The sequence below is a fragment of the Capricornis sumatraensis genome, chromosome 2, assembly GCF_032405125.1.
Source record: "Capricornis sumatraensis isolate serow.1 chromosome 2, serow.2, whole genome shotgun sequence".
NCBI lineage: Eukaryota > Metazoa > Chordata > Mammalia > Artiodactyla > Bovidae > Capricornis > Capricornis sumatraensis.
Genome location: NC_091070.1, coordinates 158,406,111 through 158,424,967, shown reverse-complemented (window position 1 = coordinate 158,424,967; position 18,857 = coordinate 158,406,111). Strand labels below are relative to the sequence as shown.

General features: G+C 36.9%; 1 protein-coding gene across 1 annotated transcript in view; it reads right to left on the bottom strand.

Annotated features, from left to right (window-relative positions):
* COL24A1 (collagen type XXIV alpha 1 chain) overlaps positions 1-18,857 on the bottom strand; it is a 378,135-nt gene that overhangs the window by 253,994 nt on the left and 105,284 nt on the right. The window contains exons 11-12 of the mRNA XM_068961180.1: positions 18,766-18,810; positions 454-507 (exon numbers count right to left, since the gene is read on the bottom strand). Coding sequence (XP_068817281.1) covers positions 454-507; positions 18,766-18,810 — 99 coding nt within the window. The remainder of the gene's footprint in view (positions 1-453; positions 508-18,765; positions 18,811-18,857) is intronic.

Sequence of the window (18,857 nt, the reverse complement as noted above, 5' to 3'; positions counted from 1 at the left end):
AATGACGCCCTCAAAGACTTCTCTATAAATTACCCAAAAGTAAGGTAGATCAATGATAGGTTTGAGTCCCAAAGAACAATCACTAAATGCACAATTTTTACATGAGGCTTGTTAGTACCTTGATGTATATATGAAAGGCTTCTTTCCCATGTCCGCCCACCCCCCCCCACCAAATATACAAGTCAATATTGTGATTGTATACTTCTAATATTTTACTTAGTAGTGTATAACATAGTCAAGATCCTGAATTGTAAAGATCATCTCAAGACAGAATTATAACACTTTGTTTTACTTCTCTTGTTGTAAAATCACAAAATAGAATGTGCTCAGTGGTATCACAACTGTCTGGTCAAGAGTGCTTGTCAGGAATGTGGTAATGAGTATGACAAGTACGGATGCTATGGAATCCAAATGACGCTAGAATGCAAGGATGGACCTTCACTCTTTACTCACAGGACTGCCATCAGGACCCGCAGGGCCTCTGTCTCCAAAGTCACCTGGAAAACCCTAACCCAAGGAAAAAGAAAGAAATGCTGTTAAGACCAAAATAAGGAATTCATCTTTGCTTTGTTTTCAGGTAAGGAACTTAGTAATAGGAAGTATTTATTTCCTAATCTATAAACTGTAGTGCAACAAAAATGTGTATTTGTTTTGCATAAAATGTCACTGATTTTTAAGTACATTATTTCTATATTTTATAAAGATTACTTTACATACCACAAAATATATACAGAAAGATAAGCTGGAGGAAATAGAAATGTGTTCATCATTATATAAAGAATCACTGAATTAGAGGAAATACAATCAAGATTTCCAACTGACCAATCCATTAGTTACATCCACTATTTCATGTTGTTCATATATACCCACCACAGAAAATGAAATGGCTAATAATACTGAGCATAAGCTTAGTACACTTATCTTGTGCAAAAGGCTTTACGCACATTGTTACATATACACTACTTCAATCCATCTTCACAAAAGGTCAAATCAGTGAGTAAAATATCCTTACTTTGCAGCTGAGGAAACTACAGGGTAGAAGAGTTAAGTCACTTGCACTTTCTAGTAATGGCTGGGACCAAGATTTGAATGGATATAGTTTGACTGCAGAGCTCTTTTTACTGTCTATATGAATACTATAACTCATCACTTCAAGATATGATACAACATGTAAGAACTCATTTAAGAAAAAGAAAAATGTCTATAAATATTGCAAATACAAAATGAGATGTCACTGAAATATAGGCTTCTTAAATGCCTGCTGAGAATTCCTTAGAGTAAAACTATTAAGGGCAGTAAATTAACATACTTTCTAATTATAACTTCTATTGTGAAATAACTCAATTACTTAGCTCTTACTTTACATATTAAAGTTTTCACCAGTGATTTATCACTGAGTTTATCAACTTTCAACCTCGCTTTTAAAAAGACTACTTTACGGGACTTCTCCAGTGGCGCAGATTTACAAACTGGATTTAGAAAAGGCAGATGAACCAGAGATCAAATTGCCAACATCCGGTGGATCATAGAAAAAGCAAGAAAATTCCATAAAAACATCTACTTCTGCTTTATGGATTATGCCAAAGGCTTTGACTGGGTTGAACACAATAAACTGTGGAAAATTCTTAAAGAGATGGGAATACCAGACCACCTTACGGCCTCCTGAGAAATCTGTATGCCGGTCAAGAAGCAACAGTTAGAACCAGACATGGAACAATGGACTGGTTCCAAATTGGGAAAGGAGTACATGAAAGCTGTATATTGTCACCCTGCTTATTTATATGCAGAGTACATCATGCAAAATGCCAGGCTGGATGAAGCACAAGCTGCAATCAAGATTACCAGGAGAAATATCAAAAATCTCAGATATGCATATGACACCACCCTTATGGCAGAAAGCGAAGAAGAACTAAAGAGCCTCTTGAAGAAGGTGAAAGAGGAGAGTGAAAAAGTGGGCTTAAAATTCAACATTAAGAAAACATGGCATCCAGTCCCATTACTTCATGGCAAATAGATGGGGAAACAGTGGAAACAATGAGAGACTTTATTCTTTTGGGCTCCAAAATCACTGCAGATGGTTACTACAGTCATGAAATTAATGCTTGCTCCTTGGAAGAAAAGCTATGACCTACCTAGGTAGCATATTAAAAAGCAGAGACATTATTTTCCTGACAAAGGTTTGTCCAGTCAAAGCTATGATTTTTCCAGTAGTCATGTATGGATGTGAGAGTTGGACTATAAAGAAGGCTGAACACCAAAGAACTGATGCTTTTGAACTGTGGTTTTGGAGAAGATTCTTGAGAGTCCCTTGGACTGCAGGGAGATCAAACCAGTCAATCCTAAAGGAAATCAGTCCTGAATATACGTTGAAAGGACTGATGCTGAAGCTGAAGTTCCAATACTTTGGCCACCTGATGCGAAGAACTGACTCATTTGAAAAGACCATGATGCTGGGAAAGATTGAAGGTGGGAGGAGAAGGGGATGACAGAAGATGAGATGGTTGGATGGCATCACCGACTCGATGGACATGAGTTTGAGTAAACTGCGGGAGTTGGTGATGGACAGGGAGCCCTGGCGTGCTGCAGTCCATGGGGTCACAAAGTTGGGACACAACTGAGTGAGTGAACAACAAGAACAACAGCAACGACAAGGACACTGCAGTGGTGCAGTGGATAAGAACCTGCCTACCAATGCAGAGGACACGTGTTCAGTCCCTGGTCTGGGAGGATTCCACATGCCTCAGAGCAACTAACCCTGGCACCACAACTACTGAACCCGAGTGCTGTCACTACTGAAGCCCACGCGCATGGAACCTGTGCTCTGTAACAAGAGAAGCCACCACAATGAGAAGCCTGCACACTGCATCAAAGCATAGCCCCTACTCGCCGCAACTAGAAACAGCCGTCTCATTACAACAAAGACCTAGTGCAACCAAAGATAAATAATTTTTTTTAACGACTACAAAATGCTTTGTAAGACTTATTTCCAACAGTTTGATAGCATTCATTTATAAAAACTGGCAAGACTAACAAAAATAAAAGCACATTATTAGATTTTTTATAATCTTTTACTTAGGCAAGCCAGTATTAAATATTATGTTTAACAAACTGCCAGAAATCACTGCTTCACTAATACAAACATGAATGGACTAAATTGCAAAGATGTTTTAAGAATGGGGAAAAAAAAGGAAGAAGTTTCTAAGACATAGTTAATTCCTACTAGAAGCAGTTTCCCTTATTTTGTAATTAGAGGATAATGCAAAATTCATCTGTGTAGTCAAACATATTGCAGCTATACCCCCTTTAAAATCAGTTGAAGCTCACGCAGGGATTTGCTTTCATTGTCCTTGGAAGTCAAATGCTGTTGCCAACAGGCTTAAAAATCTATAGTACATCATTCCATTCAGTATGAATTATTATGGACATTTGAAAGTTTTTATGATATACAGGTAATGGAAAGAGTAGAATTAAAAAACTGTAATAAATCTGAAGTATAAGTGACGATTGATATTTTTAGACAGATCCTAAGTAAGTTTTCCAGAAACCTCAGTGAAATAATACACAATAGGGGACACCCTGCATGACTCCACTGATGTGAAATGTCCAGAACAAGTAAATCTACAGAGATAGAAAGTGGATTAATGATTGCCTGCAGCTTGTGATGTGGTGAAGAACTGGGGGGTGACATCGTATAGTTTCTTTCTGAGATAATGAAAATGTTCTAAAATTAGACAGTGTGATGGCTGCACAAGTCTGTGAGTATACTAATAACAACCGAATTGCACACTTTCAAGGGGCGAATGAATGTAAATTATATGTTAATGATTTTTTTTTAAAGTGCAATTGGTCTAAACAAGAAGCCAGATTGCTAAAATCATTTTTGGGGAATCATTCAGGATGCCTAGAAGATGTGATCTTTGAAACCCATTGGCCCCCTACTCTCATCCAGTGGGGGAGGCTGCTCTCCAGTCCAGCCTCCCACGCAACTAACGATTTCTCCCTGGGGAGAAGGCAGAGACCTGTGACTAGCTCTCCCCTTATCACAAAGCCTGTATTCCCTACGAACAGCATAAAAACAATGGAATAAGTACTTATTAATTTCAACTTTCTATTCTTCTGGTAGTTCAACAATATATATAATAAATATTAGCTGCCCAATGTCACTTTGCCCCTGAAAAAATTTAGTTGAACTGAAACTATACCTACTTTAAAAATTTGTATGTATTATTTCTCCTCTCACTTTGCTACCCATTAAGCATTCCACTCCATTTTTAATTTTTCTGTTCTAGACAGAGATAATTTATTGTTTTTATCCATTTTGTTTATTGACCACTGTGTTACCAATATTTGAAATAATTGCTATTACATCTAGACATTTTGTTTTATGAAATATAGTACAGTTAATGTCACAGAAAAGCATCATTTGGCTATATTGGTCGTATATTTTCTTTCGAAGAAAATCATGCCAGTGTTTCATAATGTTGCATATGCCCCTGCTTGTTCACCCTTTATTCAGTTGTTATTTCAATTCTGCCAACTACATGCATTTTTCTTTCTTTTCTAATGCAGGAAGAGCTCTGAGTTCCTTTAGTAAAATGAACCTAAGTGTCTGCAGCTATAGTATCTTCATTGTAAAAAAAAAAAGATCTGAAATATTGATTGTGAAATGTGGAACAATAGTGACAAAACACTTTGCCTTTGAACTTAGAATACAAAGGAGCTTCTACAGTTTCTTTTTCTCCTTGAAAAAATACATTGCAAAATGAAATAAAATTTCCCTCATATTTACTTTGTGGAAAATTATAACCACTAATTTAATCAAATTGAGTTTTCCTACCAAAGGGTGTAATGGCCGATTTGCAGGTTATCATCCATAGGAAAGCTTGCGTTTTTGCCCTTTTTGCTCAACTTGCCAATTTCACAAATGGCAAGTTGGCATTATGGCGTTTTAGCATAAATGGCAATTTCTTATCGTCTTCTAAATGGGCATACCAGAGTTGCACTGTTGCTTCTGTGAACATAATTCTCTTTCTTACATTTTTATTGTTTTGATCAGTTACAAAATTTTATTTTGTAAAGATTTATTTTGTAGGGGATTTCACTTGATCTCTTCAAGTTGTGAATAATTTTCTTGCTCATTTCCACTGCTTGATCACTGGCGTGAACAGACTTTAAGGTGACGCCTCATGATTCCTACCTCCTGGTGTCCACATCTTTGTCCAAACCCTTCCTTTGAGTGTGGTGGGGCTATGATTTGCTTCTTCTAACAACTAGAATACAGTAAAGATGATGGGATGTCACTGATGTGATTATGCTATACCACACACAAGTCCACTGCAGCAGTCTGGAGCTAGGATCTTCCCATGTGAGCTTGATGAAACAAGCAGCTGTGTTGGAGATGCCTACGTTGCAGGGAACTGTGAATGACCTCAAGGAACTATGGACATAGGGCCTGAAGGTGGGCTACCCCACTCCCCTCAAATAAAAAGAAAAGCAAAAAGCCAGAATCCTCAGTTCCACAAACTCAAGGAAAAAAATTCTTCTCACAACCTGAATGAGCTTGGAAGTGAACTCTGCTCAGCCAAGACTCCAGGTAATAATGCAGCAGCTGACACTGCCGCTTCACGACCCTCAGCAGAAGACCTAGATAAGTAGTATCTGGATGGTTGACCCACGAAAACTGTGAGATAATAAATGAGTATTATTTTAAGCTGCTACGTTTGTAGTATTTATTATGTAGGAACAGATAGGAAACTTATACAAAACTGGTAATTTAATTTACATTTTAGAGTACATAGTCCAATTGCAAATTTTACTCTATGGTAATGCTCAATGTAAGACCACTTGCACTATTTCTAGATTTTAAAAATTTAAGTAAATAATCTCTTTCAAAATTTTCTACTGATTTTTATTTTCTATTATAAATTATAAATATATTATATTATATACAAATTATAAATAATGAATAATAATACTGGTTCAATAAATTTAAAATTTTATATTTTATTTAAAATTTTAATGTAATCTAATATCTATATTTTGAAATTTTCATTATTCTAGCATTTCCTATGCATCTACTTGCCAATGTAAACAATTTTTATCCTGCTTCGTGAATTTTGTGTCTATACCTATGAAATACAAATTTAAGAGTAATATGAATTATTTAATACTACAAAATGGTATAACTACTATAAATACTATACTCATTCTACTACCTCTGAAACCAAAAATCAGAGCACAAAGAGAAGCAGGAAAATAGAAGGTTTGCATTACCAAAACAGTACTTCATTACACAAGATCCTATTGCATTCATGCTGAAAGGAGAATAAGATACATTAATTCATCTTTCCTCAACCTCAGTGCTTCTACTGGCTGCTCAATCTTCATCATAATATCAAGCAGTTTCCATGTTTCATTTTGGCAGTGGTACCATCTACAAAACTTTATGGTATTCAGATGTGAGGTTATAGGCAAGATACGTGGAGAAGAATTTCTCTAGGCTTGAATTTTATTAAAATACCTTGGTAGCCAGCCTCAGAGATGGATCCTCAGGGTTTTCACTGGTATCAATGCCCTTGTGTATTCTCTCCTGTTTTGAATTCTGACTGGTCTATGTGACTAACGGAACATAGAAATGACAGTATGTGACTCCCAAAGATATGTCACAAAAGGCACTAGCCATTCATCCTGTTCTCATTAACCATTTGCTCTGGTGGAAGCTAGCAGCCATGGTGTAAAGACACACAGGACTTACACTACTGGCACAGTGGATAAGAATCTGCCAGCCAGCGCAGAAGAAATGGGCTTGGTCCCTGGTCTAGGAACATTCCACATGCCATGGGACAAGTAAGCCTAGGCACCACAACTACTGAGCCCACACTTGAGAGCCCAAGAGCCACAACCATGGAGCCCTAATACCACAGCTACGGAAGCCTGCATGCTCTAGAGCCCATGAGCTGCAGCTAGTAAGCCTATGGGTCACAACTACTGAAGCTCACGCGCCTAGAGCCTGGGCTCCACAAGGGAAGCCACCACAATGAGAAGCACACACACTGCAATGAAAGATAGCTCCCACTTATCACAACTAGACAAAGCCCATGTGCAACAAGGAAGACTCGGCACGGCCAAAAATTAAAAAAAAAAATTAAACATTTACCAAAAAAAAGGACACTCAAATTGCCATGTGGAGAGCTCCCCATCGGGAGGGAATGAGACTTCACATCAGCCAGTAAGCGAGCCACCTTAATAAGATCCTTCAGTCCCACTCAAGCCTTCAGATGACTGGACTATCAGGTAGGAATTTTCATTGAAATATATTTTACAATGATTTCAACAAACAACTTTGTATCCATGCTCAGGGTACAAGTCAGTTCAGTGGAGCCAGATCTATATGGTCAAATCCTGACTCCCCTATAGGTGTGGGTGACCTTGAACAAGTGACCTAGCCTCCCTATGCTTAATTCCCTTAAAAAACAGTGAGTAGAGGGGCTCCTTGCTGTTCAGTACTCAGTCATGTCCAACTCTTCATGACCTCATGGACTGCAGAACACCAGACCTTCCTATCCCTCACTATCTCCCAGAGTTTGCTCAAACTCATGTCCATTGAGTCAGTGATGCCATCCAACCGTCTCATCTTCTGTAGCCCCTTCTCCTCCTGCCCTCAATATTCACCAGGCTCCTTTCCAATGAGTCAGCTCTTCACATCAGGTGGCCCAAAGTATTGAAGCTTCAGCAGAATTAGTTGTTTTTCTGGAATTCCTTTGCCTTTTCTATGATCTAACAAATGTTGGTAATTTGACCTCTGATTCCTCTGCCTTTTCTAAATCCAGCTTATACATCTGGAATTTCTCAGTTGATGTCCTGCTGAAGCCTAGTTTGAAGGATTTGAGCATTACCTAGCTAGCAAATGTTGACTATAACTTCATATAAAACCCTAAGCTAAACCCACCCAAATAAGCCATTCTCAAATTCCTAACCCACAGAGACTATAAGAAATACTATATATCTATTGTTTTTTACACCTCTAACATGGAATAAGCAATAGGTACCTAATACATAACAACATGAATGGATGTCTAGGATTACGGGTCATACAATGCCAGTGCTAAAGGCTGGATCCTGAATGATGGGGGACTCGTGTGTGTGTGTGTGTGTGTTTTAATACATTTATTTTAATTGTTTTTGAAGTGCAGAGTCCTCCAAAATGCAGAACCCACATCAAGCTTCTCTCTTGCTTGGGTCTGATGTTACTGCTATCAAATATGGTAGTTATCAAACATTAAGAACAAAAGAAGTATTCTAGACTTGGTGTGCCTGAATACATATGTGGCGTTAATACCACAGACTACACATAGAGACTACACTTGGTAGTAAGCTAAGTATCATGAAACAGTGGAAAACTTACCCTTTTGGAATCTAGGAAGATAATTATTTTCCTAGTTCTACAAAGACATTTAAAAAATACTGAATATAAAACAACTAGAGAAAGATTAGAACTAAACCATAAAATCATTGATGACTATACTTATGGAATCAAAAAAATAAAATCATTGCAAACTTCTTCTATTAAAGACTACAATGAACTGTGAACCCATTTTACTCTTTCTAAACAACAAATGTTTAGAAAAAAGTTCAACTTAAAGTAGAGATAAATAAAAGTTATCATAAAAGATACATACACTAAACAGGTATTACTGATAAACAGTCACTACCAATAAAAACAGAAATTCAACTTGTTCCAAGAGGAAGAAATAAAAAGAGGAGACTGCACCAAATTGTCTAGGATTAAATATACTAAAATAATAAAACCTACAGGTCAAGTTTATACATTCTACACATGAATATATATTACCAGAAAATCCTGATAGTTTAAAGTCCTTTAAAGACAAACACTTTACTGTAAGGAAAATTAGAGTATAAAGTACTTGGTGATAATTCAGTCTTTGCCTCTTTCTTTTCCTCATAGGTAAGACAATTTGATCCACATTTCAATGATAAACCATTCCGTAACAGTTGAAACTAATTGTAAACTTAGGTAAGAATTTAAGGGGTTTCAGCCAAATTCTTGGAGATTTAGCATCAAATCAGGTTTTATTATTAACCTAGCTTTCACCTTAACTTTTCACTTTCATGCATTGGAGAAGGAAATGGCAACCCATTCCAGTGTTCTTGCCTGGAGAATCCCAGGGACGGGGGAGCCTGGTGGGCTGCCGTCTATGGGGTCGCACAGTCGGACACGACTGACGCGACTTAGCAGCAGCAGCAGCAGCTTTCACTTTTCACTTTCATGCATTGGAGAAGGAAATGGCAACCCACTCCAGTGTTCTTGCCTAGAGAATCCCAGGGACGGGGGAGCCTGTTGGGCTGCCGTCTATGGGGTCACACAGAGTCGGACACGAATGACGAGACTTAGCAGCCTGGGCCTCAGTTCTCAGACTGAAGCTCCTGTATTGTTGTTAAAGACTGGTTATCACTTGTATTCTAGTTCTAGGAACAAGAATATGCCTTATTCTTGTGTTCAAGAACCATTTTTGACACATAACATTATCCCTCAATCATAAAGGCCAACCTTATTCTTAAATTTTCCCACAAGGAGAATACAGATCATGAACCCAAGCCAAATCTCACTTCCATATCTGCACTCACATTTTCACATTCCTCATTTTTATAACCTACAAGAGACTCTCGAGTTCTCCCTGAAGTTTTTCACCCTGAAAATAAATGCCTGCCTAAATTTCTACTTGCTGGTGTCATACCCTCATGAATTCATGCTCTGCCTGGATTTCCTCAAATTTACTAATTGTGTTCACTGGGCATCTCTCTTCTTGGTCAGTAACTGACTTGACCTTGAATGTGAAGTCGCTCAGTCATGTCCGACTCTTCGCGACCCCATGGACTGTAGCCTACCAGGCTCCTCTGTCCATGGGATTTTCCAGGCAACAGTACTGGAGTGGATTGCCATTTCTTCTCCAAGGGATCTTCCCAACCCAGGGATCGAACCCAGGTCTCCCACATCGCAGACAGATGCTTTACTGTCTGGGTCACCAGGGGAGTGACTTGACCTTGAAGGTAGGTTTAATTCAAACTCCTGAGCTCTTCTTGCCAAGCTTATCACCACTAAGTCATGCCCAACTCTTTGCAAACCCATGGACTGTAGCCTGCCAGGCTCCTCTGTCCCTAGGATTTTCAGGCAAGAATACTGGAGTGGGTAGCCATTCCCTTTTCCAGGGGATCTTCCCAACCCAGGGATTGAATTCATGTTTTTGGCATCTCATGCATTGGCAGAGATTCTTTGAACACTGAGCCACATAGGAAGCCCTCCTGTCAAGCTGTAGTTAGCCAAACCTACTTACTACAGCCTAACCCAGTAAAGCAGAATCCAGAAAATACAGTTTTCCTGAAAGACGTAGAATCACTGAAAAATTAGTGACAATTTTTTGTAGTGCTCTAGCAATACTCGGAGAAGGCAATGGCAACCCGCTCCAGTCCTCTTGCCTGGAAAATCCCATGCACGGGGGAGCCTGGTGGGCTGCCGTCTATGGGGTCTCACAGAGTAAGACACGACTGAAGTGACTTAGCAGTAGCAGCAATTCTAGTCCTTTCTTTTTCTATAATTTAACTCAAACTTTTCCTGGGACAAAGAAAACACTGTCTCCCAATTCTCCATAAAATGTATGTATTTGAAACATGGCTTTGCAGTACATATTTAAGATTGTTTGGGGCTAAAGAAAGAACTAATAACAGATGTCTAACAGAAGATTTTATATTCTGAAATTCTAACACTGGAGTTAGAAGCCAAAATACAGTTTACTTAAAATAGATTCTTCTAGCAGAAAGATGTCTGAGAACAGAAGAGGAGATACTATTTTCTATACTTAGAAAAGTAAACATCTCTGAAGTCCCAGTGCCTAAGGGTGTTATTTTCCCCACTATTCTAGGTTGTGATACTTTGATGTTCATAGGAAGAAAACAGAATACTCTTTTGCTTTTAATCAAACTTCACTTATAATATGATTTGATTATTTATAACCTATTATTATCAGATCTGAAAAAGTCCTCAGGAAAAAAACTTCTACATTTTGACAACTATTTTCTAGGTATTGTTCAGAGCCAATCCAATCTCCAATATGTTATCTTCGATCCTGGAAAAGTCAGTTTTGGCATAGATATTTTAGGCCACGGATCTATATAATTTTGCTTCAACTTACTGTAAGAGACTATGGATAAAGACATTGTAAGACACTACTGTGACCCTGCAAAAAAAAAATTTTTTTTTTAATGGAGCTGTAGAATTTCCTGTGGCACTACAGAATGAAGTTTGGGAACTCTGCATTAAAAAGAGAGCTACTTGGAATTAGTAACATATATAAAATCCAGTCCCATCATTTCATGGCAAATAGAAGGGGAAAAAGTAGAAGCAGTGACAGATCTTATTTTCTTGCACTCCAAAATCACTGTGGACAGTTACTGAATCTATGAAATTAAAAGACACGTGCTCCTTGGGAGAAAAGCTATGACAAAACTAGACAGCATATTAAATTGCAGAGACATCACTTTGCCAACAAAGGTCCATATAGTCAAAACTATGTTTTTCTAGTAGTCATGTATGGATGTGAGAGTTGGACCATAAAGAAAGCAGAGTGCTGAAAAATTGATGCTTTTGAATTGTGGTGTTGGAGAAAGACTCTTGAGAGTCCCCTGGACTACAAGACCCAACCAGTCAATCCTAAAGAAAATCAATCCTGAATATTCATTGGAAGGACTGATGCTGAAGCTCAAATACTTTGGCCACTTAATGCCAACAGCTGACTCACTAGAAAAGACCCTAATGCTGATAAAGATTGAAGGGAAAAGGAGAAGGGGGCAGCAGAAGATGAGGTGGTTAGACACCATCACCAACTCAGTGGACATGAATTTGAGCAAACTTCAGGAGATAAGGGCAGGAGAGCCTGGCTTGCTGCAGTCCATGGGGTCACAAAGAGTTGGACACAACTTAGTGACTGAACAAGAACAATAAAATAAGTTTAACACATATACATAAATCCTCTTTCCCTGTATTGCTCATTTTTTTTTAACGGCATTCTTCTTTTCTATTATAAATCAGCGGGTAGCGTTATGCTTTTATCATATCATATCATATGCTCCAAGAAGCTTCTCAAATAAAAACAGTAAGACATATAAAACAGAACAGTAGTTCTATCATGTTTAAGTGAAAGTGAAGTCACTCAGTCATGTCCACCTCTTTGCGACCTGACTGTAGCCCACCAGGCTCCTCTGTCTGGAGTGGGTTGCCATTTCCTTCTCTGGGGGATCTTCCCGACCCAGGGATCGAACCCAGGTCTCCCACATTACAGGCAGGCACTTTAACCTCTGAGCCACCAGGGAAGCCCTATCATGTTTAAGAGTCTCAGCTAATAAAGATTGTCTGCTGCTGCTGCTAAGTTGCTTCAGTTGTGTTCGACTCTGTGCGACCCCATAGATGGCAGCCCATGAGGCTCCTGCATCCCTGGGATTCTCCAGGCAAGAACACTGGAGTGAGTTGCCATTTCCTTCTCCAATGCATGAAAGTGAAAAGTGAAAGTGAAGTCGCTCAGTCGTGTCCGACTCTTAGCGACCCCATGGACTGCGGCCCACCAGGCTCCTCCATCCATGGGATTTTCCAGGCAAGAGTGCTGGAGTGGGGTGCCACTGCCTTCTCTGAAAGATTGTCTACTATCTTGTTTTTAAGATCTCCAATATTAACTGACATTAAGGATTTTGATCCAATTGTGACACTGTAGAGTGCAGCAGGGAAAAAAAGGAAGACGTAAGAACTACATTATCTCAGTATCCAAAAGCATGAGTACACAAATGTTGACTAATATGTAAGTGATTACATTAGGTCTTTAAAAATAATTGATTAGTAAGTACCTAATACTAAGATCTTGAAATCAAAAGTAGTTTGGAAGAAAACCACTTCTCAAATGTCAACAATCTAAGCCTAAGGAACAAATGAGTTTTTTAATAAAACAATTTTAACACAGCCTGATCCTGAAATACACCAAATCCCTTTAAAAAAACAATTTTTTACTTTTCTGGTTGAAAACCAAAAACATTGTGTTACAAATATCAACTCTATCTGCAAACTGAATAAAATACAATGTTTTATTTTGGGTGAAGTAAGTTTTCTGGTAAAATTTAAAATGAAATAATTTTAAACAGAAACACTGATTTTAAAATACCAATATGAAGCTAAATAATAAATAATTCAAACAACCAAAATAACATGTTATTTTAAAATGTATCCATTTCAGTAGCATCGTATAATATTTATACTATCTAAGAGAAGGTATCTCTTACTTGTAAGTCTATAATTTCATTAAAATAATACAGACATCACTAAGGAAGTTGGTTCACAACAACTTAATTCCATACTTGGTGTTTACTCAAGGAAATAAGTGATTCTTTGGCAACCAGTATGGGCATATGATTTATGACAATATCTTCCCAAACTTTAAGCTTAGCAATATTCTAACAATTTTGGACTGAACTTTTACTACTTCTCCATAAATTTCTGTGGTGTACATATATATGCCATGTTAATACATATACATTTTCATACTTTTTAAAATTACTCATATCAAACATAGAGCTTTAGTATTCAGGTTAAAAAAAATAGTAATCCAAAGATCATATTTATAGTGACTTGGACTTGGATTTGGAAGTTTTCTATGCCTACTGTCTTTACTATTTTGACTATCAGAGTGTTTCATATTTTATAATACAAAAAGTTATGTAATTTATTTTTACCAGTTTCTGGTAATTTTAAGACTCTAAAACTATAAGTGTAATATGTTACACAAAATTTAAGGAATTATCTAAAAACAGTTACTGTTATTCTACAAATTATATGCTATAATAATTACTTGACACTGAACCGTGTCCAACAGGCACATGAAAAGATGTTCAAAATGGCTAATTAACAGAGAAATGCAAATCAAAACTGCAGTGAGGTATCATCTAACACCAGTCAGAATGGCCATCATCAAAAAGTCCACAAACAATAAATGCTGCAGAGAGTGTGGAGAAAAGAAAACCTTCCGACACTGTTGTAAACTAGTGCAATCACTATGGAGAACAGCATAGAAGTTCCTTTAAAAAACAAAAATACAGTTACCATATGATCCAGCAACCCCACTCCAGGAGATATATCCAAAAAAGATGAAAACTCTAATTCAAAAAGATACATGCACTCCAATGTTCATAGCAGCACTATTTACAATAGCCAAGACATGGAAGTAACCTAAACGTCCACTGACAAGATGAATGGATAAAGACATGATATGCATGCATGTATGGATGTGTTTGTGTATATATATATATATATATATATATATATACAAATGCATACATGAATATAACGGAATACTACTCAATCATAAAAATTAGGTAATGCCATTTGAAGAAACATGGATGGACCTAGAGATTATCATATTAAGTAAAGTCAGACAGAAAAGACAAATATGATATCACGTATATGTGCAATCTAAAAGAATGATACAAATGCACTTATTTACAAAACAAGTAAAGACTCAAAGACACAGAAAACAAACTAATTACTGAAGGAGGAAGGGATAAAGGGAAGGAGAGATAAATGAGTAGTTTGGGATTAATAGACACACTGAATATTCAAATGATTCCATTTGCTCAGTCATGTCCGACTCTTTGTGACCCTATGGACTGTAGCCTACCAGGCTCCTCAGTCCATGGTATTTTCCAGGTAAGAGTATTGGAGTGGGTTGCCATTTCCTTCTCCAGAAGGGATCTTGCCATTTCCTTCTCCATAAGGGATCTTCCCAACTCAGGGATCGAACCCAGGTCTCCTGCATTGTAGGCAGATGCTTTACCGTCTGAGCTACCAGGGAAGCAGTGTATAGCGTAGGGAACTATCTTATAATAGTGAATATCTTATAATAACCTATAATGGAAAAGAATATGAAAAAGAATATAGATATATATGTATAACTGAATCATTTTGCTACACACCCGAAACTAACACTGTAAATCTACTATACTTCAATTAAAAAATTGAATCATATTCTATGTGCAAAGACTGAGTAATTGTATCTACATAAAACTTGAGGAAACAAGCTCATTTACAATGCAAGACTAATTAAATTAATTAGAAGGGAGTGGTGAGTACAATAAGGTACATCTTATTCATACTTAAGGACAGTAAATGAAAAAACATGGGATCAACATAGCTGTACCTTAATGAAGCATCAATCCACCCTTCTAAGTAGCTATGAAACCAGCAGAAAATTGGAGATAACAGTCTTTAAAATATGCATAGCCAAAAATTTATTAAATATAGATTCTTTTTAGACTTCAGCCTTTCCAGGTTTTTGTATTTTCTTTCACATGTATGCTTTCTGTCAGCTTTTATGTTGGCCTGGATCATTTAATTCTGCTTCTGTATTTGAATATCTACCTCACATATAACAAATAGCATACATAATTTAATAAATTACCAAGAGATAATGGCCATGTTTGTATTAAAATGGCTAATATTTTCCACATCAAAGAGATCAGAAATGGTATCAAAAGATGTTTTCCATTTACTGTTATTAAAATTGTCATAAGTAACCATTCTTCTCATGGAATTTTAATCATCTAAATTGAAATATGTGTCCCATGATACGTAATACCCCATGCTAATATATTTGCCCTTACTTAATGTCAAAGCTATTTGAAGATGATTTTACTTAAAGTAAATAGAACGTAGTGGAGCATTTATGCATAGGATAATATTCTGCAACAGTCGCTGAGGTCAATCTTGGCATAATTTTACTTGTGGTTGTAACTGTATCTTAGTTTTAAGTACAGAGATTTCCTCATAAACATAGTCAAATCACTTTTTTGGTTCAAAAGAAAAAGCACACATGACACAGTAAAACACTAGACAGACTTTCTATAATAAATACCATTTAGGAAAAATGGGATACATATGTTTTTTGAATACAATTTTCCAAAGATCTGAATCTCTTAAAAAGGCATATATTTTTAAAGCAATAAAACTTCAAAAAATTTGTAATGTAAAAAATAGCACAATTTTAAAAAAAGAACACAGTGATCACTCCATTCACTATTTTTCCACAATTTTCTTGAACTCCTCTTTTGAACTCAATAGCATATTGGATAATTTTATAATTCCCTATGGAGTAAGAAACCAGAAGTTATCTAAAAACTTCCATGGACAATTTTACAGTTCATTATGGAGGAGGAAAGTAAATAATACTCATATATTGTCAAGATAAAGTTAATATATATATATAAAAGACCAGCTAAATTAATAAAGATGGTAGCCACTTAAGTGATATAACACTGAGACTCTGAGAAAATATTTTCTCAGCAATATCTAAAATTCCACCATTAAAGATTACTTATTTTGCCTTAAACTATATTTAAAATATAATTATTAATAGGTAAGGTAACTGTTTAAACACTGGAAGTAATATAGTAGCATAAATAAATTAATTAGTTCTTTTACTGACAGCATACTTTGCTAGGGAATGGATGGGAAAAAAATAAGACATAAAACAGAGAAGACAAGAATAAGGAAGATAAACTTCACTTAATACAAATTTTGAGACAGCATATATCTGCATATTTAGATTAGAATTTTGACACATGAGAGGTATTTCTGTTGACGTATGGGTATGAGGAATAAACTGTAAAGAAATAATATGCTTACAGATAAAAAATGGTGATGATGGTAATGGTTATGGTACAGGTTCTGCTGTTATAATTGTTATAAGATTAGCTTTAATGTTGAATGTAATTGCAAGAAAACAAAATGTTTGCCTTACTTTTTATTTCTTAGTTTCATAAGTTTATCTTAATATATTAAACTCATTAAAGTGAAACTTTAACACATTTTGTCCCTATGTTATAAAAAAATAGTGTTCTTCTAAGTAGTAAGAGTTAGAAGATAGACAGTAGAAATATCTAAGTAGTAAGAAAAAGGCTGTTGGATTTATATTCAAAGAGGGTGAGGTTCAATTCTTTATTTTACCACTTATAACTATGTGATCCTGAGCAAGACTTTTAATATCACTGGCCTTGTTCTCCTCACCCATATAATGGTGATACTGACCTATTCTAATCTATAAGAAATAATGCAAAGCTCAAAGAATAAAATACTTTAAAAGGAAATGAATATTCTGGTAAGATTGCAATTGTTTAGCATTACAAGTAAGATATTAATTACTAGGTTGGCCTAAAGGTTTGTTTGATTTTTTCCATAACAGCGTAGAGAAAAACCTGAATGAACTTTTGGGTCAACCCAATCTCTACATCAAAATTTTAGAAAAGGTGTTATGACAGACAATTTTCTTCCTCATAGAGTAGACAGCACAGTGTAGCACACAATGTCTTATCCTAATAAATATCTGAATTGTAACAAAAACAGCACAAGTGAAAAGCAGGTGGCTACCTAGCTATCTGGACTTCCCTCATGGCTCAGATGGTAAAGAATGTGTCGGCAATGCAGGAGACCCGGGTTCAGTATCTGGGTTGGGAAGATTCCATGGAGAAGGGAATGGCAACCCACTCCAGTAGCCTTGCCTGGAGAATCCCATGTACAGAGGAGCATGGCAGGATCCATGTGGTCGCAAGGAATCGGACACAACTGAGTCACTAACACCACATACAAATTAGCTATACCAACACAGCCAGGATAACCCAAGAACACTTTTCTGAACCACAACTTTCTCACTTGTTAAATATAGGGGTATTAGATAATGTCACAATTTTTAACCATCTCTCAAATTATATTATCAAGCAAAATTCACTTGATTTAAAAAAAAAATCTAAATATATAAGAACCTAGTTTCTGAGCTATCATCTCAAGTGGGCATTTTTAAAATCGCTAAAGCAGAAGGGTGAGTAATGCTGTTATTAGTATGTTAAATTGTCCATGTATTTTCTGTAACATTTTAATTTTAGGACCTTCTCATAAGGCTTCCCTCGAAGCTCAGTTGGTAAAGAATCTATCTGCAATACAGGAGTCTGCCTGCAATCCAGGAGACTCGGGTTCAATTCCTGAGCCCAGAAGATTCCCTGGAGAAGGAAACGGCAACCCACTCCAGTATTCTTGCCTGGAAAATCCCATAGACAGAGGAGTTTGGAAGGCTACAAGCCCATGGGGTCTCAAGAGTCGGACACGACTTAGCAACTAAACCACCACTGTAAGGATAAAGGTCTCTTCCACTGGTATATTAAATGGGTTGCTGCTGCTAAGTCGCTTCAGTTGTGTCCGATTCTGTGCGACCCCAGAGACGGCAGCCCACCAGGCTCCCCCATTCCTGGGATTCTCCAGGCAAGAACACCGGAGTGGGTTGCCATTTCCTTTTCCAATGCATGAAAGTGAAAAGTGAAAGTGAAGTTGCTCAGTCGTGTCTGACTCTTAGCAACCCCATGGACTACAGCTCACCAGGCTCCTCTGACCATGGGATTTGCCAGGCAAGAGTACTGGAGTGGGGTGTCATTGCCTTCTCCGATTAAGTGGGTTAGAAGTGTTAAATTCCAAGTTACTTTTTAATCTAAATATTTCTTCATATTCTCAGGTATTATTGGGTAGGCTGTTAAAGTGGCAAAATTTAAATTCTGTTGAATGAGATGGATTATGGATGACAAGAACAACAACTAGCTTAACAGGGGAGAAACATACATACAATTAGATTATATTCCTCTAAATCAAACCTCATAAAACAAGAATCTAATTACCTGTCTTCCCTTAAGACCTCTCTTTCCACGGATCCCAGGAACACCCTAGAATGTAAAAAAGTCAAAAGTAAATACTTATTCCCTTTTTTGAT